The sequence below is a fragment of the Protopterus annectens genome, chromosome 17.part0, assembly GCF_019279795.1.
Source record: "Protopterus annectens isolate FY-2018-M chromosome 17.part0, PAN1.0, whole genome shotgun sequence".
Taxonomy (NCBI): Eukaryota; Metazoa; Chordata; order Ceratodontiformes; family Protopteridae; genus Protopterus; species Protopterus annectens.
Window position 1 is genome coordinate 752,110,421 of NC_056751.1, and position 24,834 is coordinate 752,135,254.

Genomic DNA, 24,834 nt, shown 5'->3' on the forward strand with positions numbered 1-24,834 from the left:
TGAATATGGATACGCCCCCACCTTTTGTATTTCAATTTGGGTTCTGTGGCCAAAATGTATGGTATGAGTTGTAGCCTGGTAGTGCTGGGGTGCTCTCTGCAGCCTTAAACCAGGTTTCTGTTACTGCACATATATCGAATTTCTCCATACTGAGGAGTGCCTCGAGTGCATGCATTTTGAGATTCAGACTTCTGGCATTGAGTAGCACTACCCTCAGTTTTTTGTTACTTGTGCTATTTACGGAGGTAGTTTTGTCTTTTGAGCCTTGCCTAAAAAAGGCACTATGGGGGTGGCAAGAGCCTTGGCCAGTATTCAAAAGTCTAAGGGTGACAGGTGCAAACCATTTCTAGCGAAGCAACGTGGTTTGTCGAGCATGTCATCCCAGGCGGACAGACACTGGATCCCCTTAGAATGACACCAGAAACTTAGCCGATTGTTGAAATTGAGAATTTTTTCTTTATGCCGTGGTATCATTCTTGGTGAGGGCAGGATGGTACTCAGGGCCAGGGTCATACCAACCTGGGCTACATGATCAGAGAGCTCTTCCATGTCTCTTTTCATGTAGTCCAGAGAGGTACGACTCAGGTCATTCACACCAACATGGACAATGACAGAGTCATATTTGTACTTGTTCTGTAGTGACATGAGTGCTTGTGTTATGTGGCGGATCCTGGTGCCTGACAGGCAGCTAACAGTAACCTTCTCCTTATTCAGCCTAGTGAGTGGGACGTCAGTGTGCCTGACTATAGAGTCACCCATTACTAGTATGTTGGGTATGTTATTTTGCCTTAAGGGCTGTGATTGCATGGCACACTGGTTTTGTGAAGTATGTGTTTCATGGTTTGTGTTGGGGGGTGGAGGTTGCTTGGATGTTTGCTTTGGAGGTCTCTGTTGGTTTTGCAGATTTTTATTTAGAGCCTCTGAGTATGTTTTCATGTAGTAGGTGTAGTAACCTAAAGGAGTTGGTTAGACATAAAGGTAGGAGGGACAAAGTTGGAAACGCAGGTACCTTTGCTTGTGGATGATGTAAGATATGTAAAAATATTGTAAACTTGGATGGCAGTGAAATTAATGGCATTAAGTATAATGCCATTGATCATTTCAACTGCAACTCATTTGGGGTAATTTACATAATTGGCTGTAATTGTGAGAATAAAAATGGTATATAGGACAAACAAAAAGAAAGGTTAAATTGAGGGTTATGGAACACATGGGAGACATTAGGAATGCTAGATTGGATAGCTCAGTGGCTAATCATTTCCATCAGTATCACAATGGTGAATGTATGGATTTAATATTTAGTGTTTTGGCTAAGCCTGAGGGGGGTGGGGGGGCAAACTTTAATTTTCAAAATAAATTATTAAGAATGGAATCAAATTTTATAGTAAATTATAAAACTTTACATCCTAATGGGTTAAATCTGGAGATTTAAATATGACATTTAATATTAAATTATATTTATTTCTTTTGTTAGAATATAATGTTGGTCTATGAAAAAGTTCTTTGATTATAATTAATTATTTAATTCAATTAATTGTTTAATGATTTAATGATGATTTAATGATGTAATTAGCTGGTGTATATAATGACTGGTTCTGTATGTAAAATTCATTCCATTGAAGGCGAAGGCCGAGGTACCAGAATCTTGTGAAAAGTAAAGATTTTTCCAGTTGGCTGCTATTTTCGTTTGGTGTTTTTTATTATTATGTTTTCATGTATTTATGTGTGTTTTTTTCCAGTGCTGCTTTAATGGGTTTATGTGAGACTGGTAGTGTGATGCAAGTATTCCCCTTCTCCTCTTGACTGTTTGATCCAGTATTGGGTTGAGAGAGCTTAGCCTCCAGTTTGGCTGTATAATTCCATTTCTTGCATGCGTTAGTGTTTGGTGGTAGGAGGAGGGGGTTGTCTGTGTACATGAGGCAGATGTAACATTGCCTCAAAATGCCCAGATTCACCAGTTGGACTGGAGAGTACACCTGAAACTGCCCTTTGGACATGCCTGGATAGGTACAGTGAACTGTTTTAATGGATGGTTGGTAAGGTCGAATAGAGAGCCGTGTCCTTCTGTACAGTACAGGAGGGCCTAGTGCTATGGTTTATAATTTCTTGCTATAAGTTTTGAGTAAGTGCCAGGCTGAGAAATGAGTGGCTTGAGTGCTGAAGTTGAAAGTTTGTCTAGTTCCAAGGGAAAAATTGAAGAGGAGACTTTGTGGAGCTGGGAATAGTTTTACCCTAGCTAACCAGCGCTGCCCAGTGCACAAAACCAGGCAAATAGGGTATTTATAGCAGGGAAATGAAAGAGATAGAAATTAGCTAAAAATGGCCAATAAACTACTAATTTCTGGGCTGAAACCACTCCTCCAGGGACAGACAGGCTGCACAAAGCTCCCCTCTCTCACAGGTGAACATCTTGAAAACCATTGGCTTAGTTAGCCCAGGGTACCATGTCAAAATCCTTTAGCCCTGAGATATACCCTCTAGGTAAGAAAAAGGCCAAAAAGTCTTGGCCAGATTCTTTAGCTATCCAGCCTCCACCAGATGTCTCTCTAAACGCGGGTAATAGCTCTGTAGGTCAATCGATGTTTACATTGGATTCTTTTGTTGCGACCCCACCAGAGTTTCAATGGCACCTCAAGTCAGTTTGGCTGCAGCACTGTGTCCCATTGAATTTCAGTGTACCTCTTCTTCTCTGTCTCAGAAAGGAATTTTGAGTGGTGGATTCAACAGTTCAACCCAGTCCGACCTTTTAGTCTCAAGTCCCTTATCAAGAGCTATTCACCAATGCCTCAGACATGGGGTGGGGGGGTTTTCTTGCTCACCTGAAGGTTCAGGATCTCTGACCTCCCCATCACAGGTCAAACCATATCAACACCAAAGAGATGAGAGCTATGATTCTGGACATTCAGGCTTTTCACCCAGTCTTCTGCCCAGGGCCCTTGAAGGTCTACATGGACAACACTACAGTGTTGTGGTATGTCAACAAGCAGGGGAGCATGAAATCTTATCTCCTTTCCAGGATGGTGCTTCAGGCTTGGGAAGTGGCTCTCAGTTATGTTAACTCTTCAAGTAGTATACATTCCTTCAGAGCACAGTCTAGTGACAGACTCTCTGAGAAGGTCCGGAACACATGCTCATGAATGGATGCTTCACAGAGACATGTTTCTGGACATTGTCCATCAGTGGGGTATTCCTCCGGTAGATCTTTTTGTCTCCCCTCTGAACAGGCAGCTTCCTCTCTTCTAATCTTGAGTGCCATGCCATCTGGTGTGGAAGATGGCTGCCCTTTCTTTTCCTTAGAAGGGGGTGTTTCTTTATGCTTTCCCTCCTCTTCCTCTACTTCCAAGAGTCCTGCAGAAGATTTAGGTGGACACCCCAAACATCTTGCTAGTGACTCCCTTTTGGCCAAGATAGCACTGGTTTCCCCCTCTTAATGGATTTGGCCAGGGGCAGTCATCACAAGTTACCTCACCGGTTGTATCTTCTCACACAGGACAAAGTATCTCTCATCCATCCCCACTTGTTCACTCTCCAACTGGCATTGTGGGTGAAAGGGTTTTGATCCTTTTCAGGCACTTATTTTCTGAGGACATGCTCAGGGTTTTATAGGTGGCAAGGAAACCCTCAACCAGAAAATTGTATATGTCCAAATGGAAAAGATTTTCAGGCTGGTGTCATGCTCATAACCAGGACCCTTTTTAAGTAGTGGCCCCTCTGGTCCTCTCTTATTTGTGTGGTTGCTCCAGTCTGGCTTGGCCTATTTTTCTGTGAAGGCCCATTTGTTAGCTATTTCTACTTGTCTGCCTTGAATCCTCCTTTGACTTCTTGTTTTGAGGTCAAACAATTTCTTAAAGGTGTCCTGCATATTAGGCCTCCAAGAAAACTTATTCCTTCTCCTTAGGACCTTAATTTTGTTTTGGAAAAAATTGACTTGGGCTCCTTATTTAGCCTGCAGATTCTGTTTCTTTACAACATTTCACCTGGAAGACTGGCTCTTAGTTCTGCTCAGAGGGTTTCTGAGCTCCAGGCCCTTATGGCCATTCCTCCTTTTTTTTTTTTTTTTTCATGGGGACAGGGTGTCCCTTCATACTAATCCTTCTTTTATGTCCAGGGTAGTAAATGAGTTGTCTTTGAATTGGTACACCTCCCTTCCTTTTTCCCTTCTCTTCAGTCTGCTAGTGAGACGGTCCTGCACACCTTGAATTTGCAGAGACAGCTCTGGTACTATTTAGATAAAACTAACACTATTTGTTAATCTGATCAGTGTTTTGTTTCCTTTCATCCCTCATCTTTGGGTTTGGATGTTTCTATGCAAACCATCTCTTCCTGGATATCTAAGGCTATTTCTGTTTGTTACACTTTTCATGACAAATCTCTGTCTGCTTATGTTATAGCTCTTTCCACTAAGGCTGTTGCCTCTTCTGGTGCCTTCTTCAAGGGGTTGGACACTGATTCCATCCTTGAAGCTGTTACTTGGTCTTCAGTATATACCTTTAATAATTATAAGTTGGATAGGCTTTCTATGGTCAGAGCAGGTTTTGTTGAAACCATGTCATGTGGGTTTGTTGAGGGCTTTTCTCCGCCTTCACCTCCCATTCTGTTTCTTGAGCTTTTTACTTTTCCTTCTTTAATGAATACTGTAACAGTGATGTAGAAGGACATACTACAGTTTGTAAAATCTTGTCATAACAGTAGATGTTCTTCTCTTCACCGTTGTAGTATTCACTCCCTCCCTCTAACTCCCTCTTGTTTATTCAGTGTTTTTCCCTCTGGATGTCCACGGGCTCCTATGGCAACTGTTCTTTTATATGGCAATTTGGTTCTAGGTAGTAGCATCTGTACATCCCTTTTATGCCCTACATTCTGTGCAGGGAGCATAAATGCAATGTACAGAGTAAACAACTCTTTTAGGCTTTTTTATACTGGCCGAGCATCAGGCTGTCCAGGGCAGGCCATCCCTTCTTTAACAAATACTGCAACAGTGAAGAGAAGGACATCTACTGTTATGGTACGATTTTACACAACTGTACTATATCTTACCACAACAAGAAGGATATCTGAGCTGCAAACATTAATCTACAGGGAGTCCTTGTTAATATTACACAAGGACAGATAAGCTTGCACATAAGCCCTTCCTACATGCCAAAAGTTGTTACATAGGTGTGTCTTAACCAAAACCAAAATCATCCAGTCGTCTGTTTTCTTCCAAACCCATACAGCAGAGGAGATGATTTTATATCACGCAGATGTCAACAATCTACTAAAATATTACCTAGTCAGAACCAAGGATTCCAGGAATCCAGATCAACTATTTCTATATTTTACTAAGAAGGAGGGAATTTCAGCGTCTAATCAAACTATTTCTAAATGTTAGCTCACTGCATTACCATTTGCTATAAAGCTCATAGGAAAATACTGCATGACCCATCACATTTTATTCTCATAGTGCCACAGCTGCAGTCCCCCCCCCCCCTGCTTTTTTGGGGTGGAGGATTGGTATCCCAGGCATCCTCGAGGCAACTTCCTGGTCATTGTGGTGCACATTTCCCAAACACTATAGGTTGGGCATTCAGTCCACAGTCTGGGCCCAAACCTGTGATCCTCCACAGAGGAGGGCAAGCTTTGGGCTTCATCCCTCATGTAATGACCACTAGAGTGATCCATATGAAGAACAGTAAAGTTGTGTAAGAAACTTTTCATAATTACAGATGTTTCAGGAGGATCACCATTGCAGTATCAGTTTACTGACACCATGCCATTAACATTAACCTGCCCAAGCAACAAGGACCTCCGAAGCTGAAACGCAAACAAACACCAGTCACAATCAAAGTGACACATAGCTCACAACACCAGTGTGCCACCCAACAACAGCCCCTAAGGCAAGACAACGTGCCCAACACTTTAGTCATAGGTGACTCTATAGTCAGGAACACTGATGTCCCACTCACCAGGCTGAACAACCAGAAAAGTACAGTCAGCTGCCTGTAGGGTGCCAGGATCAGCCACATAATGCATGCACTCAAGTCACTCCACAACAAGTACAAATACGACTCTGTCATTGTCCATGCTGGAGTGAATGACTTGAGATGTACCTTCCTGGACTTCATGAAAAGAGACATGGAAGAGATCTCGGATCATGTGGCCCAGGCAGGCATGACCCTAGACCTGAGGAGCATCCTGCCTTTGCCCAGAATGATACCACAGTATAAGGACAAAATGATTGACTTCACCAATTGGCTAAGCTTCTGGTGTCATTCAAAGGGGAACCAGTATCTGTCTGCCTGGGATGACATGATCGGCAAACCACTATGCTTTGCCAGAGATGGTCTGCACATGTCACCCCTGGGATTCAGGTTACTGGCTAAAGCTCTTGCCACCCCTATAGTGCCTTTTTTAGGCAAGGTTCAAAGGACAAAATCACCACCGTAATAGATGCAAGTATTCAAAATCTGAAGGTAATGCTACTCAATGCTAGAAGTCTAAACCTCAAAATGCACTCTCTCTCGAGGCACTCCTAAAAATGGAGAACATCAATATCTGTGCAGTAACTGAGACCTGGTTCAAGACTCCAGAGAACAACCCTGCAATACCAGGTTACAACTCTTAACCACACTTTTCAGCCACCAAACCAAGACTGAAACACTAAAGGTGGAGGAGTGTCCATATTCACCAAGGATATTCACACCTTCAGGCTAGTTGCCCAACACAATGCATCTGGAATTCTCCAGGTGCAACTAACACTAGGTAAGACTGCAATCCAAATTGTAGCTTGCTACAGATCCCCCACCATGCCCCAAATTTCTCATTACACCTTTCTAAACATACTGGAAAATATTAAGATACAACCAAACACCCTAATACTAGGTGATTTCAACTAACCTGCCATTAACTGGGAAAACAACTTGGGTACCAACACCTTTTTCCAACGGTTCTTGGAATTCATAAATTCCAACTCCCTGGATCAACTAATCCATTGTCCTACCAGGGGATCCAATATCCTAGACCTGGTCATTACCAACATGGGAGATAGATGCTCCACACCAGTTGTCACCCCCTCATTGGTCAGGTCTGACCATAAACAAATTACCCTTGACATCCACATCCGCGCCCCACCCTCCAATAAAGGAAACCTCTGTAAAATTTCTCCAAAGCCAACTTCATGCTACTTAAGTCGAAGTGACAAACTTCATGGCACCCATGCAGACAGGAAGCTTAGAAGGTTCGAGCTGCTGAATCCTACACTAAGGCACTGTATGAGCACATCCACTCATGCATGAATTGTGCCATCCCAAATAGGAATCAAGATGCTCTCCTCCAAAAGGAAGCCAATCTGGTGGTACCCCTGCCATAAACAAACTATACAACAGAAGGAAGAAACTGTTGCAGAAAAGAGGAAGAAAAATCCCAGGATGCAAAAACTCCCTTACCAGACTCAGTAAGAAGCTGAGATCCTCACAAAATCCTCCAAAGCTAGTTACGAAAATAAAATTGCCAAAGATTCCAAAGACAACCACAAGGCATTCTATAGTTATGTCAAGAATCTAAATGGCAATGCTCAGATCTGCTCTGAGCTACAGCAGAATGGCATTAAATACACTGATCCCAAGGATATTGCCAATATCCTGGCAGATCGATTTAGTGCCAACTTCACCACCCCTCTCACCCCTAAAGGGCCCATCTCAATACGAAAAGATTGCCAAATTCTGGTAGTCACAGCCACACAGGTAGAAACCACAAACTCCAAAGCTAAGAATATAGCATCCATGGGGCCAGATGACATCCCAGGCTGTGTACTATATGAACTACAAAATGAACTGGCACCTCACCTAAGTGTCATGTTTAAACATAGCCTCACCTCAGGCTTCGTGCCCATTGAGTGGTGCACAGCTACAGTTATCCCACTCCACAAGGGGGGTGGTCCACCTTGGATCCCGAGAACTACTGTCCCCTCAGTCTGACGAGCCTGCTCTGCAAGGGCATGGAACACATTATCATGGAACTTATAAACATAGACATTGGCAACCTTCCAAACCCCACTGGACCCTGCACCAGTTTGGGTTTGTGAAGGGCCGATCTTGTCTCCTGAACCTGATTGACTTCTTCGAATCAGACTCCAGAGCTGTGGACGAGGGTAAGGCAGTCCACACAGCCTATCTGGACCTCGCCAAGGCCTTTGACACCATCCCCCACTCTGGAATCATAGATAAACTTACTAAGCTGGGCATAAATCCCTACTATCACTCAATGGGTTTGCCAACTGGCTTACTTGCAACCAGAACCCAGACTGTAAAAGTAGTCAACTCGCTCAAATCCATCTCCAGACAAGTGACAAATGGAGTGCCTCAGGGTTCAGTCCTGGGACCACTCTTGTTTGGCATCTAGCTTCTCTGAAGTACAGGCCAACACTTATAACTTGACGCTTGGGCATAGGCAAACTAGGCAACCGCCTAGGGAATTGCCATTCTAGTAGAGGCTTTTCCAGTATTTATTTGGTGTGGGTAGACCAAGGATGGGGGCACTGGGTGGTGTGTGGTGGGTGCATTGTGGAGCCCTTTTGCCTGGGGCACTAACCTTTTGCCTGGGGCTGTGACCCTAAGGCCACTCCTGCACTAAGGGACTGTGGCTAACAAAGGATTCGCCAGATGACTACAAACTGGGATCCATTATTGAATCCCCCAAATGATGTGGATATTCTACAAAGGGCCTTACAAGAAACAGATGCTTGATGCCAGAGCCATGGAGGCTCCAGAAAGCTCAATGCCAAGAAAATGTATAGTTATCCCCTTTGGGAAAAACCATATGTGCATGAATTACCACATAGGTGGCAGTGCACTCAAACTTACCCGAAGTATGATGACAGACTTAGGGACACAGGTGAACAGTGGTCTCACCTTCGATAACCACATCCCACCACAACAGACAGGAAATCCTTCTATGTGGCATCATCTCATCAATGAGCAGAGTTATACATTACTTTTATTTCAGAAATGCATGTAGATTCTCTAATTTTGTCAGCTGCTCTAAGTTAACTGTGCTCATATTAAAATGGTGTCCCTTCTTTGACAGGTTCCCAGCTGTATTGTCTGGCAATTTTATATTTTTGCATCACATTGTTGGTCCGTTTTTCATAAAATTGCGGTTTTCTGACAAATTAGTGGCAAATCATTAAAGATTGAAGTTAGAAAATAATGGCAGACATTTGAGTTTCAGATTTCATACCTTTCAGAAAATTCATACTAATGCAAAATCTACTATTCTATTATCTTTTCTAAGTTTATAAGAGCAATATTTAAAAAAATGTCCTTATTTTTGGGCCTTTGCCTCAGGTTTATTTATGAGTTTGTTGCTGTAAGAGGTTGAGAGGTGTGTGTGTGTGTGTGTGTGTGTGTGTGTGTATGTGTGTGTGTGTGTGTGTGTGTGTGTGTGTGTGTGTGTGTGTGTGTGTGTGTGTGTGTGTGTGTGTGTGTGGTAGGTAGCATACCTCTCAACTGTCCAAATTTTGCAGAATGTCCAGATTTTTGCCCCATATTTTTTGTTTGTTCCACATAAATTTTGTGATTTTCTAGAAAATCATTGAAGGCTGAAGTTGCTAAATAATGACAGACATTTGAGTTTCAGACTTCATGTCCTTTAGAAACATTCATACTAGCACAAATCCTGTTATTCTAGCAACTTTCTCATACTAGCACAAATCCTGTTATTCTAGCAACTTTCTAAGTTCACGAGAGCATTATTCAATATCTGTCCCTGTTTATTTTAGGCTTTGTCCATATTTCTTGCACTAAGAGGTGGGTAGGGGTGTGTGTGTGAATGAAACATCCTAGTTAGTGGTAGCAGGTGGTTAGTAATTTAGTCAAGCTCAAAACCTGTACCTTAGTTACAGAAAACAAAAGCATAAATTCTCTACCCCAACTACCATGCTGCATTTTTCAAAGAACTGACATTTCAGGTTAATTTTCAATTCAAGGAACCGAGTTTGGGTGAATATATTACTGAAGAGGCATTACAGCGAATGCCTCTTCATCGACACTAAAAGAGCGAACCGTGAATTACGAGAATGGCCGTAGCTTGGCTGGGGAGGGGGGTAGCGGTTTGAGAGCTGTGAGTACAAATTTGAAAATCCTAGCTACACCCCTGCTACAAAGAAGGAGGGAATTTCAGCGTCTAATCAAACTATTTGCTATAAGGCTCATAGGAAAATACTGCATGACCCATCACATTTTATTCTCATAGTGCCACAGCTGCAGTCCCCCCCCCTGCTTTTTTGGGGTGGAGGATTGGTATCCCAGGCATCCGCGAGGCAACTTCCTGGTCATTGTGGTGCACATTTCCCAAACACTATAGGTTGGGCATTCAGTCCACAGTCTGGGCCCAAACCTGTGATCCTCCACAGAGGAGGGCAAGCTTTGGGCTTCATCCCTCATGTAATGACCACTAGAGTGATCCATATGAAGAACAGTAAAGTTGTGTAAGAAACTTTTCATAATTACAGATGTTTCAGGAGGATCACCATTGCAGTATCAGTTTACTGACACCATGCCATTAACATTAACCTGCCCAAGCAACAAGGACCTCCGGCTGAAGCAAAACAAACACCAGTCACAATCAAAGTGACACATAGCTCACAACACCAGTGTGCCACCCAACAACAGCCCCTAAGGCAAGACAACGTGCCCAACACTTTCGTCATAGGTGACTCTATAGTCAGGAACACTGTTGTCCCACTCACCAGGCTGAACAACCAGAAAAGTACAGTCAGCTGCCTGTAGGGTACCAGGATCAGCCACATAATGCATGCACTCAAGTCACTCCACAACAAGTACAAATACGACTCTGTCATTGTCCATGCTGGAGTGAATGACTTGAGATGTACCTCCCTGGACTTCATGAAAAGAGACATGGAAGAGATCTCGGATCATGTGGCCCAGGCAGGCATGACCCTAGACATGAGGAGCATCCTGCCTTTGCCCAGAATGATACCACAGTATAAGGACAAAATGATTGATTTCACCAATTGGCTAAGCTTCTGGTGTCATTCAAAGGGGAACCAGTATCTGTCTGCCTGGGATGACATGATCGGCAAACCACTATGCTTTGCCAGAGATGGTCTGCACATGTCACCCCTGGGATTCAGGTTACTGGCTAAAGCTCTTGCCACCCCTATAGTGCCTTTTTAGGCAAGGTTCAAAGGACAAAATCACCACCGTAATAGATGCAAGTATTCAAAATATGAAGGTAATGCTACTCAATGCTAGAAGTCTAAACCTCAAAATGCACTCTCTCTCGAGGCACTCCTAAAAATGGAGAACATCAATATCTGTGCAGTAACTGAGACCTGGTTCAAGACTCCAGAGAGTAACCCTGCAATACCAGGTTACAACTCTTAACCACACTTTTCAGCCACCAAACCAAGACTGAAACACTAAAGGTGGATTAGTGTCCATATTCACCAAGGATATTCACACCTTCAGGCTAGTTGCCCAACACAATGCATCTGGAATTCTCCAGGTGCAACTAACACTAGGTAAGACTGCAATCCAAATTGTAGCTTGCTACAGATACCCCACCATGCCCCAAATTTCTCATTACACCTTTCTAAACATACTGGAAAATATTAAGATACAACCAAACACCCTAATACCAGGTGATTTCAACTAACCTGCCATTAACCGGGAAAACAACTTGGGTACCAACACCTTTTTCCAACGGTTCTTGGAATTCATAAATTCCAACTCCCTGGATCAACTAATCCATTGTCCCACCAGGGGATCCAATATCCTAGACCTGGTCATTACCAATATGGGAGATAGATGCTCCACACCAGTTGTCACCCCCTCATTGGTCAGGTCTGACCATAAGCAAATTACCCTTGACATCCACATCCCGCCCCCACCCTCCAGTAAGGAAACCTCTGTAAAAATTTCTCCAAAGCCAACTTCATGCTACTTAAGTCAGAAGTGACAAACTTCATGGCACCCATGCAGACAGGAGCGGAAGGTTCGACTGCTGAATCCTACACTAAGGCACTGTATGAGCACATCCACTCATGCATGAATTGTGCCATCCCAAATAGAACCAAGACGCTCTCCTCCAAAAAAAGGAAGCCAATCTGGTGGTACCCTGCCATAAACAAACTATAGGAAGAAACTGTTGCAGAAAAGAGGAAAATCCCAGGATGCAAAAAACTCCCTTACCAGACTCAGTAAGAAGCTGAGATCCCTCATAAAATCCTCCAAAGCTAGTTACAAAAATAAAATTGCCAAAGATTCCAAAGACAACCACAAGGCATTCTATAGTTATGTCAAGAATCTAAATGGCAATGCTCAGATCTGCTCTGAGCTACAGCAGAATGGCATTAAATACACTGATCCCAAGGATATTGCCAATATCTTGGCAGATCGATTTAGTGCCAACTTCACCCCCCCTCTCACCCCTAAAGGGCCCATCTCAATACGAAAAGATTGCCAAATTCCGGTAATCACGGCCACACAGGTAGAAACCACAAACTCCAAAGCTAAGAATTACAGCATCCATGGGACCAGACAACATCCCGGGCTGTGTACTACATGAACTACAAACAGAACTGGCACCTCACCTAAGTGTCATGTTTAATCATAGCCTCACCTCAGGCTTCGTGCCCACTGAGTGGTGCACAGCTACAGTTATCCCACTCCACATGGGGGGTGGTCCACCTTGGATCCCGAGAACTACTGTCCCCTCAGTCTGACGAGCCTGCTCTGCAAGGGCATGGAACGCATTATCATGGAACTTATAAACATAGACATTGGCAACCTTCAAACACTGGACCCCACCCAGTTTGGGTTTGTGAAGGGCCGATCTTGTCTCCTGAACCTGATTGACTTCTTCGAATCAGTCTCCAGAGCTGTGGACGAGGGTAAGGCAGTCCACACAGCCTATCTGGACCTCGCCAAGGCCTTTGACACCATCCCCCACTCTGGAATCATAGATAAACTTACTAAGATGGGCATAAATCCCTACATCACTCAATGGGTTGCCAACTGGCTTACTGACAGAACCCAGACTGTAAAAGTAGTCAACTCCAAATCCATCTCCAGACAAGTGACAAATGGAGTACTTCAGGGTTCAGTCCTGGGACCACTCTTGTTTGGCATCTACTTCTCTGAAGTACAGGCCAACACTCATAGCCGGCCTTAGGCATAGGCAAACTAGGCAACCGCCTAGGGTGCCATTCTAGTAGGGGCGCTTTTCCAGTATTTATTTGGTGTAGGTAGACCAGGATGGGGGCACTGGGTGGTGTGGTGGGTGCATTGTGGAGCCCTTTTGCCTAGGGCACTAACTGACCTAAGGCCACTCCTGCACTAAGGGACTCTGGCTAACAAAGTTCGCAGATGACTGCAAACTGGGATCCATTATTGAATCCCCAAATGTTGTGGATATTCTACAAAAGGGCCTTACAGAAACAGATGCTTGATGCCAGAGCCATGAGCACAAGCTTAATGCCAAGAAAATGTATAGTTATCCCCTTTGGGAAAAACCATGTACCCATGAATTACCACATAGGTGGCAGTACACTAAACACCGAAAGTATGATGACAGACTTAGGGACACAGGTGGACAGTGGTCTCACCTTCGATAACCACATCACCACAACAGACAGGAAATCCTTCTATGTGGCGCATCTCATCACTAAGGGCTTTTCATTCAGGAAAAAAGGAGGTCATTGTCCCACTGTACTCATCCCTCATTAGACCCATTATAGAGTACTATGTCCTGTTTGGTATGTACCTCACAAGACATCTCCAACAGCTGGGAAGGGTGCAGAAATATCTCACTAAAAGAATCACAGGCCTAAAGCAGAAGTCCTATGCTGACCGTTTAAAAAAACTCCAGCTATACTCTGTGGCATATTGTCTACTCAGAGGTGATCTCTGCTTAACATACAAGGCCATGTCAAACCCTGAGCTGTTGGACATGCTCCACTTAAAGAAATCCCAATCCCTCAGAGCCACACACTCCAGGGATCTAAACCTTGTCATCATAATGAACAAAACATGTTGGAGGGATAGGTTCCTGACCCAGAGACTCCCCATACTCTGGAATAGACTGCCCATACATGTCAAGCAGAGTGCCTCCTTGGTCCTCTTCAAAAGGAACCTTGACGATTGAATGGGAGATAGGAAATTCACCCCGGGGATCACGCCAGTTGCTCTGCTAGACAGGGGTCCAGGGAAGTAAATATTGTGGGAAGAAATATCCAGGGAATTGTTTGGCTAGGCTTGTACAGGCCGATAGCCTAGTACCAACCTATGAACCTATGAACCTATGCTGTCTTCTTCTGCCAAAGACATCATAGGGCTGGGATAGGTTCCTAGGTCACTCCCCCTTTTCCTACAGCTCTGGATACTGCCCTTTTGATCCTGACTTCCCCTTTATTCAACCTCCCATAGGAGGACCATACTTGTAAGATGGTTATCTTGGCTGACCCAACTAAACAGATTGTGGTGGGATCCCACTGTATTAGAGGGCTCTGTTCCAAACACGAGGGGGGGCAACAAGAAAGAACTAGAGATGTGATGAAGTAAACTGATGACATCTTTATGCTGGGAGAGTATGGACATCGCACAGCGGCTATAGTCACCCCCAACCATGATGAGAAGGATACTTAGCTCTGGAAGACTGACCAGATGTCTAGATTCCACCTGGTTCAGGCCTTATATAGCTAAAAAGACAAGCACCTAGTCTAGCTGAACAAAACAAGACAAGAAATGTGTTGATAAAAGAAATGGGAAGTTCTAAAGAAAGAAGAAAGGTGACATGAGAAGGAGGGAAGAAAGAAGGCCTAGACTAGATCAGAATAAAGACAACAAAGCAAGAGAGGTAACGGATGGGTAACAGACTATTCAGGTACAGTGTGCAAAATGGAGAAAAACGTCAGATAATGGGTTTGTGAAAAGTGCATTGGTTGTGTCAGGAATGGCAGTGATCAGACACAAATCCTAAATGCATTCCTCATGTTGTTATTCTCACAGGAGTATCAAGTTACTAAGTCAGGTGCCAATGATGCAAAGTAAGTGGAGACAAATGCAGAGAGCTCAAAAATTCAGAAGAAGCTCTAAAAGGAGCTCAAGAGAACTCAGAGTAAACATACAGGACATGGGTCAGCTACCTGTCAGGAAGTAGACATGCTTGTCAGTACTGCTTTGTGAGACACTGAATGACCTGCTCTTTCTGTATTAAGAGTAAGGAGGAATGCGGGAATCGGATGGTAATTATTTTGCATAAAGATGTGTCCGTTAAGTCTGTTAATGCCAGTCCCAACCCAGGAAATGTCTCCTATGAGATGTAGTCCAGTTTAAAAGGTGGGTAGAGAAGTGGTAGCTGAAACTAGCTATACCTTTCAAAAGAATGTATACATGCTTAAAACAGTGACCCTAGAGAAGACAGACGAATAAAGGATTTGGGGTAGGGTATGTCATAGCCACCCAAGAATAAAGTGGGCAATAAAATCGGGCATGGGAACACCGAAGCTCAGAAAAAATAATTTGGTGCATAGCTGGCATGTGAGATCATCTTCTCTGCATACAGGGCATTACTAATGCTGTATCTGAGTACTACAGCCAGTACTGATGGCCATGTAGACAAACAAGGGTTAGGCAGGAAGAAAGTGTTAGGTTACGCAACAGAAATAATCTTCCCTGATCAGGAACATTTTTACTACCATAAGAATGAAAGGTATTATCTGAAATACACAAATGCATTTATATGGGGATATGGGTCTACTTCTAAATTTTGAAGTTTCAAAATGTTGTATTTCTTATAGTTGAGACCATAAGATCGAAGTTTTGAAGCTTTGAACCATTTAAATGATGATCACCGTACAGCGTGGAATGGTATATTTACCATTTTCTTCACTGTAGTGCGATCTTCAAGGTGGTATATTTAGGTATGGGGGTGCTGGGAGGGGTTTGCCCCTCTGCAAAAATGTAAAAAAAGAGATTTTTTGATTTTATTTTTGTTTTATTTACTTTTTGAAGTTTCAAAACTTCGTTCTTATGGTCTTGACCATAAGAAATTCAAAGTTTTGAAACTTCAGAATTTAAAAGTATACCCAAGGTTACATGTCATCTAGATCAGAATAAAAATATAAACTCTGTGATGTTTGACAAATATATTATTGCTAATGTTAACTGTTATATGATAAAAAAGTAGATATTGGGAAAAGCAGGTTATGTTCCATAGTGAAGGCTACTTTCATTGACCATTTTACTTTTGGGGCATATTCTTCCTTTTTAAAGTCCTATCCATTATACTGGTACTAATCCATCCAGCTGCATTTTACTTGTTTAAATCTTGCTCATATGAATGCTGGAAGTATCAGGAAGAAAGCAGATTTCATGTTTGGTTTATTTGGTATTATACACATCAGTAAAATACAAGGTCTTGACTCAGATGTCATAACTCCCATTCATAAAACTATGTAGTAAGATAAAAACCATATGAGTGCGGGAAGTGTTACCAAGCTATAGAGTGACCAATTCACCTATATACTACTAGAAAAACAAAGTCCATATTCTTTACAAATAAAATCCATCCTGGGCCAAATTAAACTTAATAAACAAAGTCCCACTTAGTAGCCTATCTAATTATTTTTGTGGAGACAATAGAATCAGATTTAGAAGAAGCCCTTCAAAGGTTTATATCTTATGCAGAAAGAAATGTCCTTATTATGGGTGACACAGATCTTAATTGGGAACCCTAACTGGATGAGTTTCACCATCCATCTTTACAACACTATGGCCTCACATAATTAATACGCTTGACTCGAGCAGGTAAAACCTGTTGCTGTGATAATTGATAAGATACTTACAAATACACCAAGCAACATGTGGTTAATATGTATCATGGACAAACCCCTTCCTAAGCTTCATAACTTTACGTACCCTCAGAGGTCATAATTAAATGTGACATGGCCAGTCACACACCAAAAAACACATGGCTAATGATCCCAATGCAGCCTCTTTCAATAATGTTCGGACTCTTTTCTTTATTGGTGATCATGTTTGCATGCTAGAACTTAAAACAGCAATCACATTTTCCAGATTTCCAAAACTCTAAAGGAGAAACTCCATACCACAATAAACAAATGCAGTCTTTTATATGTCTTCATTTTTTATATCAAACCAAAGATGCCAGAACCGCAAGCCTACATTTTCAGTATGAGCTCATAATAAAACTCAAAAAGAAGAAAGACTCCCTTAATCTACAAAGTCTGACTGGGTCTGAGCCAGGAACTAAGATTAACTAACAGGATTCTACTTTATACCATATAATTTGAAAATGCTGTAAAGCCGCGGTGGTACAGTGGTAGCATTGTTGACTCACAACAAGAGGTTCTCCTGTTCGATTCACGGCTGGAGTGCCTTCTGTGTGGAGTCTGCATGTCCTCCCCGCGGTCGAGTGGCCTCCGAAAGACATGCGTGAATGGGCGTGCCTTCGCTGAAGGTTTGGCCGTCGGGGTGGCAACTCGGCACCATAAAAAATCTATTGCCAATCATTAGCGGACCGGAGTTCCACTGTGGCGACCCCTAACCAGAAAAAGCCGAAAAGACAAACAATTTGATAATGCTGTACAGTTCTTTAATGCAATCTTTCTGAATACTCTACACATTGAGTCTCCTTCTGCACAAATGAAGAATCTGAGGAAGAAATCTTATTTGTATTACTGTACAGATTAAGTATGATGTTGTTCGGTTCTCTCATATCCCACTCCATTATTAATTTCTCTGTTCTGTTATCCTCTTCCCTTTGATGTGCTTGCAAGATGATACACTCCACCAGTTCTTCCTCTCTTATGTCAGTTAACCTAGATTCTGACCCTCTGCACTCTCTCTCCCTGTCTCTTGCTCTGCACTTGGACTGGTGATCTTCCATCACCTGACCTTACATCTAATGTCATCCCACTCCTGTCACTGGTCCATCATCTTTTAGTACAGCAATGACCACTCTTCTGTCTTACATCACTGCCTACAGCTGTCCCATCTTCTTGCCGATGTTCCTTACATTGCAGACTAGGTCCCTGAGACACCATTTTCTATTCCTCCTATTGCACTCTGTATTTATTTAACCTTCTGTCTAGAATTCCTCTGCGATACCTCAATCGTGGAATATTTACATATTCCCCATTACATTTTCATTACTGTTCCGTGGGTTGCAGTTACTATCCTTAACGTTTTAGTGGGCACTCCTGAATACTTACCCATCTTTGGTATCTATCATTCATCATTCCCCTCACAAAAGTTCCTTCTTCACTCCCATTGTGGGCATTGAACAGAAGCAAGACCAGGCGATAAGAAGAATCTTTTTTATGTACATCATGGTTATGTATGACACTGCATGGCCATAAGCTTTATGGAAGCTTAACTTTGAACTCAGTTCTGTGAAAGCTGCAATTGCTGAACTCAAGGCAATACATTCAGATTGTAGCCAGAAATGTTATATAGTTAGTTAGAAATTTCTAATGTCCAGTGCAGCTCCTGCCAGATTTGTAGGTGTTTGTGCTCAGGTAGTTCTCAGTGTGTACTTTTGTTAGATGCAGTGAATTCCACAGTACGTGTTTCTTACTAGAAGTTTAAATTCAGTTCTGCATCAGCTAGCAGGTGCATCAAGTGTGATTGGGTTCACTAATTTCAGTGCTGTAATACCAACAACACTGCTTAAGGCATATGAACTAGGTATGGAATCAAGTACTATAGAAATACGATGGAGGATAGGCATCATGCCAAAGTAGATTTTATACCATGCAGTTTATGCTAAAGGAATGTTAACTGGTTAGAACATGCTTTCTTACATGAACTGCTAGTCTGGAACGTAAACTGCATTTTGTAATTCCCAAAGATTACAAGCATTATTTTCTTTATTTTCAGAAATATGGAGCACATTTCTGCTTTATTACGGCCAACTGTCATTATATTTATTTTGAACATTTCAGATGCTTTAGCAGGTAAGAACATTATTTTAAAATCATCTTCTGTGCAGACAGGTGAAATATTAAAATAATTAGGTGTGCTCACCTTTATTGACACAGGTTACTGTTACAAATGTGCTAAAAACATAGACAAAAACAAAGAATTGAGATTATGGATGGGGGCTCTGACAGAGAAAAAAATGACTGAAATAATAAGACCCATCATGGTGGAATGGAGAAGACAAAACAGTGAATGATCTATGGGAAGTCATAACAAGGTCCTTTTCAACGGGGGTTCAGGAAGGGTGTGGTAGGAAAGCTAAGACTAGATTAAATACAAGGCCAGCGTGGCTGAAGGAGCAGTTAAGACTACAGTGAAAACTAATGAAAATGCTTAAAGACAATGGCTGAGGAAGGGACAACAGAAGGCAAGGAGGAATTATAAGCACATGAGAAAGTAATCTGCAAAGCTCCCCAACAAATGGAATTAAAAAGAAATGGTACTTTTCCATTATCGGGGCAACACGGTTAATGCAGTTGTTGAGCTCCGAATCCAGTGTCCAACCATGTATTTTTGATGTTAATCTTAACAGGTGTGCGTAAAATGTAGTGGTTACAGCTTCTTTTTTTAAATATTATCCATGAAATAATTTGACACATGCCTGGTAACATTAACATCAAAAATGCATGGTCTGACAGTGGATTCGGAGCTCAGCAGCCACATCAACACTGTTTGCCCGATAACGGAATAGTAAAAAAAAAACAAATGAGTACTATAAGATGTATTTCTCCATAATAGGCATAAGATACATACTATGATATGTATTAGCTGAAAAGTCCTAATCCAAATCTGTAATTATACTTAGGTTCATAGGTTCATACGTAGGTACTAGGCTATCTGCCCAAGGGCATTTATAAGCCTAGCCAGAGTGTGTTGGCTTTCGCCGCCCCATTGATTAATTAACTGAGCCTCTGTCGAGCAGAGCCAATGAAGTGATCCCAGGGGTGTATTTTCTATTACCCATCCACTCGTCAAGGCTTCTCTTGAAGAGTGTTAGTGAGGGGCTCTGCCTAATGTAGTTAGGAATTTTATTCCAAAGCTTGGGGAGTCTCTGTGACAGGAATCTATCCCTCCAGCATGTTCTACTTATTGTTGTGGCGAGGTTTAGCTCACTAGAGCACGTGGCTTGCAGTGACTTGGATTTCTTTAGGTGGTGCATGTCCATCAATTCTGTGTTGGACATGGCTTTGTAAGTCATGCAGAGATCACCTCTGAGTAAGCGATATGCCACTGAGTACAGCTGGAGTTTTTTCAGTCGGGCTGCATAGGACTTATGTTTGAGGCCAGTAATCCTCTCGGTGAGGTGCTTTTGTGGTCTTTCCAGCTGTTGGAAGTGTCTTGTGAGGTACATCCCAAATGGGGCATTGTACTCTATGATGGGTCCGATGAGTGACGAGTAGAGGGGCACTATAACCTCTTTATTTCTAGATGCGAACCCCTTAGTAATTAGATGGGCCACATAGAAGGATTTCCTAACTACTTTGGCAATATGATTGTCAAAGGAGAGATTACTATCTATCTGGGTCCCCAGATCTATTACCTCTTCTGTATTAAGAGGGCTGCCGCCTATGTGGTAATTCGTGGGTATTTTGTTTTTCCCAAATGGGATGACTATGCATTTTTTGGCATTTAGCTTGAGGCCATGACTTTGACACCAGGTGTCTGTCTCAGTAAGGCCTTTTTGAAGGATGTCTGTGTCAGACAGAGAGTCAATTATGGCTCCCAGTTTGCAGCCATCAGCGGACTTGGTTAGCCATAGTCCTCCTCTGTTTGCCTGTACTTCTGAGAAATATATGCTAAACAGTAGGGGTCCCAGAACCGAGCCTTGCGGGACACCACTTGTGACTGGTTTAGAGTCGGACCTGGAGCCTGCTATTCTTACCGTATGAGTTCTGTATGTAAGCCAGTTGGCAACCCGTCTTGTGACGTAGGGGTTTATGTTCAGGCTGGTGAGTTTTTCTATAATTCCCGAGTGGGGAATGGTGTCAAAAGCCTTGGCGGGGTCAAGGTAGGTTGTGTGAACCACCTTTCCCTCATCTATGGCCTTGGTGACTGTCTCAAAGACATCAACCACATTTAGTAGGCATGATCTGCCCTTAACAAAGCCAAACTGGGTCGGGTCAAGTGTTTAGAGGTTCCCAATGTCTTTGTTAATGGGTTCCATGATGATGCGCTCCATAGCCTTCCAGACCAGGCTAGTCAGGCTTATGTGGCGATAGTTACCAGGGTCAGTTGTGGCCCCTCCTTTGTGGAGCGGAATAACCGTTGCTGTGCATCATTCTATGGGCACGTAGCCTGTGAAGAGGCTGAGGTTGAACAGCATGTTTAGGTGGGGGGTTAGTTTGTTTTGTAGTTCGAGCAAGACACAGCCTGGGACACCATCTGCCCCATCGATGCTGTGTTTTTGGCTTTTGAAAGGGCTGTTTCCACTTGTGCTTCTGTGATTTCTGGGACACTACACTTTTCCGGTATTGTTGTTGGCCCTTTTGAAGGTGAGAGGGAGGTGAAATTTGCACTGAATCTATCTGCCAGGATGTTGGCAATATCAGTAAGTTCAGTATATTTTCTGCTATTTTGCATTAGCTCAGAGCATATCTGCGAGTTTCCACTTAGATTCTTGACATAGCTAAAGAAGGCTTTGTGGTTATCTTTCGAATTCCTGGCTATTTTTCTTTCGAAGTTAGCCTTGGATGATTTTATGAGGGACCTTAGTTTCTTACTGATACTGATCAAGGATGTGTTTCCTTCTTGGGATTTGCTTTTTTTCTGAACTAGTTTCCTCCTTTTGTTGTATAACCTGTTTATGGCAGGGGGTCCACCAGACTTGTTTCCTTCTCTTAGGGGAGTGAGTCTTGGTTTTGCTAGGGAAGGCATGATCCATGCATCTTTGTAGGTGCTCATAGAGTGCAACTGTAAATGATTCTGTATCTTGGGCAGTGTTATCCTTTAGCATGGGGGCTGTGAAACTTACCACATCTGCCTTAAGTAAGGTGAAGTTTGCTTTAGAAAAGTTTTTCACTGTGGTTCCTTGGTTGGGGGTGGTGGTGGGGTGTAGACATCCAGGGTGATTAGTTTATGGTCTGATCTAACCAGTGACAGGTTGACCACCGGTACAGAACACCTGTCGCCCATGTTGGTGATGACCAGGTCCAATATGTTGTGGCCTCTGGTAGGGGAGTTTACCAGCTGATCCAGGGCATTTGAGTTGATAAATTCCAGGAAGCGCTGAGCCTGGGAGTTTGTACTCAAGTAGTTTTCCCAGTTAATGGTAGGGTAATTGAAATCGCCCAATATCAGGGTGTTCCGTAGGACCTTCATGTTTTCCAGTGTCTCCAGAAAGGCAGAGTGGTGGTTCTGGGTCATGGAAGGTGATCTATAGCAGGCCACAATTTGCATTGCAGATTTGCCCGATGTTAGTTGCACATGGATGATCTCAGAGGTATCATGCTGCGCCACTAACCTGGAGGTGTGGGTATCCTTGATGAATATGGATACACCCCCTCCTTTAATGTTTCGGTCCGTGTTCTGTGGCCAAAATGTGTGGTATGAGTTTAGCCCAGTAGTGCTGGAGTGCTCTCTGGAGCCTTGAACCAGGTTTCAGTTACTGCACAGATGTTGAAGTTCTCCATACTTAGGAGTGCTTCGAGCGCATGCATTTTGAGATTTTAAACTCCTGGCGCTGAGTAGCATAACCCACATTTTTTTACTTGTGCTGTTTACGGAGGTGGGTTTGAATTTTGAGCCTTGCCTAAAAAAGGCACTATGGGGGCAGCAAGAGCCTTGGCCAGTATTCGAAAGCCAAGGGGTGACAGGTGCAAGCCGTCTCTTGCGAAGCAATGCGGCTTGTCGAGCATGTCATCCCAGGCTGACAGACACTGGATCCCCTTTGAATGACACCAGAAGTTTAGCCAATTGTTGAAATTAATCATTTTTTCTTTATACTGAAGTATCATTCTTGGTGAGGGCAGGATTCTACTCAGGGTCAGGGTCATACTTGCCTGGGCTACATGATCAGAGAGCTCTTCTATGTCTCTTTTCATGTAGTCCAGGGAGGTATGTCTCAGGTCATTCACACCAACATGAACAATGACAGAGTCATATTTGTACTTGTTCTGGAGTGGCCTGAATGCTTGTGTTATGTGGCAGATTCTGGCTCCCGACAGGCAGCTAACAGTAACCTTCTCCTTGTCCAGCCTAGTGAGTGGGGAGTCAGTGTGCTTGACTATTGAGTCACCTATTACTAGTGTGTTAGGTATGTTATTTCACCTTAAGGGCTGTGATTGTGCGACACATTGATTTTGTGTTTTATGTGTTGTCTGGTTTGTGACGGGAGGTGCAGGTTTTGTCGGTGTCTGCTTTGGAGCTTTCTGATGCTTTTGCAGGTTTTTATTTAGAGCCTCCGAGTATGATTTCATGTATTTATGTGTATTTTTTGCCAGTGCTGGTTTAGTAGGTCTATGTGAGGCTGGAGGTGTGGTGCAAGTGTTAACCTTCTCCTCGTGACTGTCTGTTCCAGTCTTGGGTGGAGAGACCTTAGCCTCCAGTTTGGCTGTATAATTGCATCTCTCGCATATGTTAGTGTTTTGGGGTAGGAGGAGAGGGCTGTCTTTGTACATGAGGCAGTTGTAACATTGCCTCAGGATATCCGGATTCACCAGCTGGACTGGAGAGTACACCTGAAGTTGCCCTTTGGTCATGCCTGAATAGTAGGGTGAGCTGCTTAGTCACTTGGTTGGTGAGGGGTGGATAAAGAGCCTTGCCCTGCTGGGCAGTCAACTGTCGGGGTATATTAGTGCTTGCTATTAGGTCTGAGCAAGTGCTGGACTGTAGGATGCTTTTTGAGTGCTTAGGTTGAGAGTTAGACTAGTTTCAAGTGAAAAACTGAAGAGGAGACTTAGTAGAGCCGGGAATAATTTAACCCTAGCTAACCAGTGCTGCCCGGTGCACAAAACTGTGCAAACGCGGTTTTTAAACTACTAACTTCTGGGCTGGAACCACTCCTCCAGGGACAGATGGCTGCTCAAAGTTCCCCTCTCTCACAGGTGAACAGAGAAACTTCCCTCTATCCAAGTAAAATATCGGCAACTCAGAAACTTGTAACACAGCCCTGAATTCAGCACTAGCCTGAAAACTGGACTATACTAGCTTAGAAAGGTAGGAAACAAGAACATTTTTTTGTTTGTTTTTTTGAAAAGATAAGGCAAAAACAGTAAAAAGTACACTTAAAATAGCTTTAAACGACTACAAGTGATCAGAAAAGACTATCGCACTTAGTGTGTAGCCTACAACAGTTAAACAATTTATTTAAACAAAAAACAACTTTTTAAAAGTGCAGGCAGTCAAATAAGTACAATATGTGAAAAAACAAGCTTTTAAATCACAATAAGTGCTGGAAAAATCAGCGTTTAGGCGGAAAACAGTTAAGTACAGCAAGAAAATATAGAAAACTGATAATCACTCCAAAGATTCTCTTTTAAGCTAGAAGGCTTGTATCAGTTTAAGGCTTTCTAGTGCTTTCCAGTAGGTTTTATTTATTTATTTTACATTTGTTGACCGGGCTAGTCTAACTGGATGTATGTCTATTTTCAGCAGAGGCCCGGGGAGATAAGCTCCACTTTAAACTAAATAAATCAAGACAGAACAAAAGTCCAAAAAAAAATCTAAATACATATACATGAAGATTTTCTTCAAGAACTTGAATTATGCAGAACTAAATTATACAGACTGTGACTACAGAGCTTAACAAGGCAAAATACAGTACCATGGGAAAATGATTGATACTCACCATAAGTATATTGGGTAGGAATGTACCTTTACAATGATGTTTATA

The 24,834-nt window shown here is 42.8% G+C and overlaps 1 protein-coding gene across 1 annotated transcript in view; it reads left to right on the forward strand.

Annotated features, from left to right (window-relative positions):
• The window catches only part of LOC122791668 (butyrophilin subfamily 2 member A2-like), a 327,760-nt gene that overhangs the window by 70,984 nt on the left and 231,942 nt on the right, over window positions 1-24,834 (forward strand). The window contains exon 2 of the mRNA XM_044059499.1: window positions 18,903-18,979. Within this exon, the coding sequence (XP_043915434.1) occupies window positions 18,907-18,979 (73 nt within the window). The 5' untranslated portion in view covers window positions 18,903-18,906. The remainder of the gene's footprint in view (window positions 1-18,902; window positions 18,980-24,834) is intronic.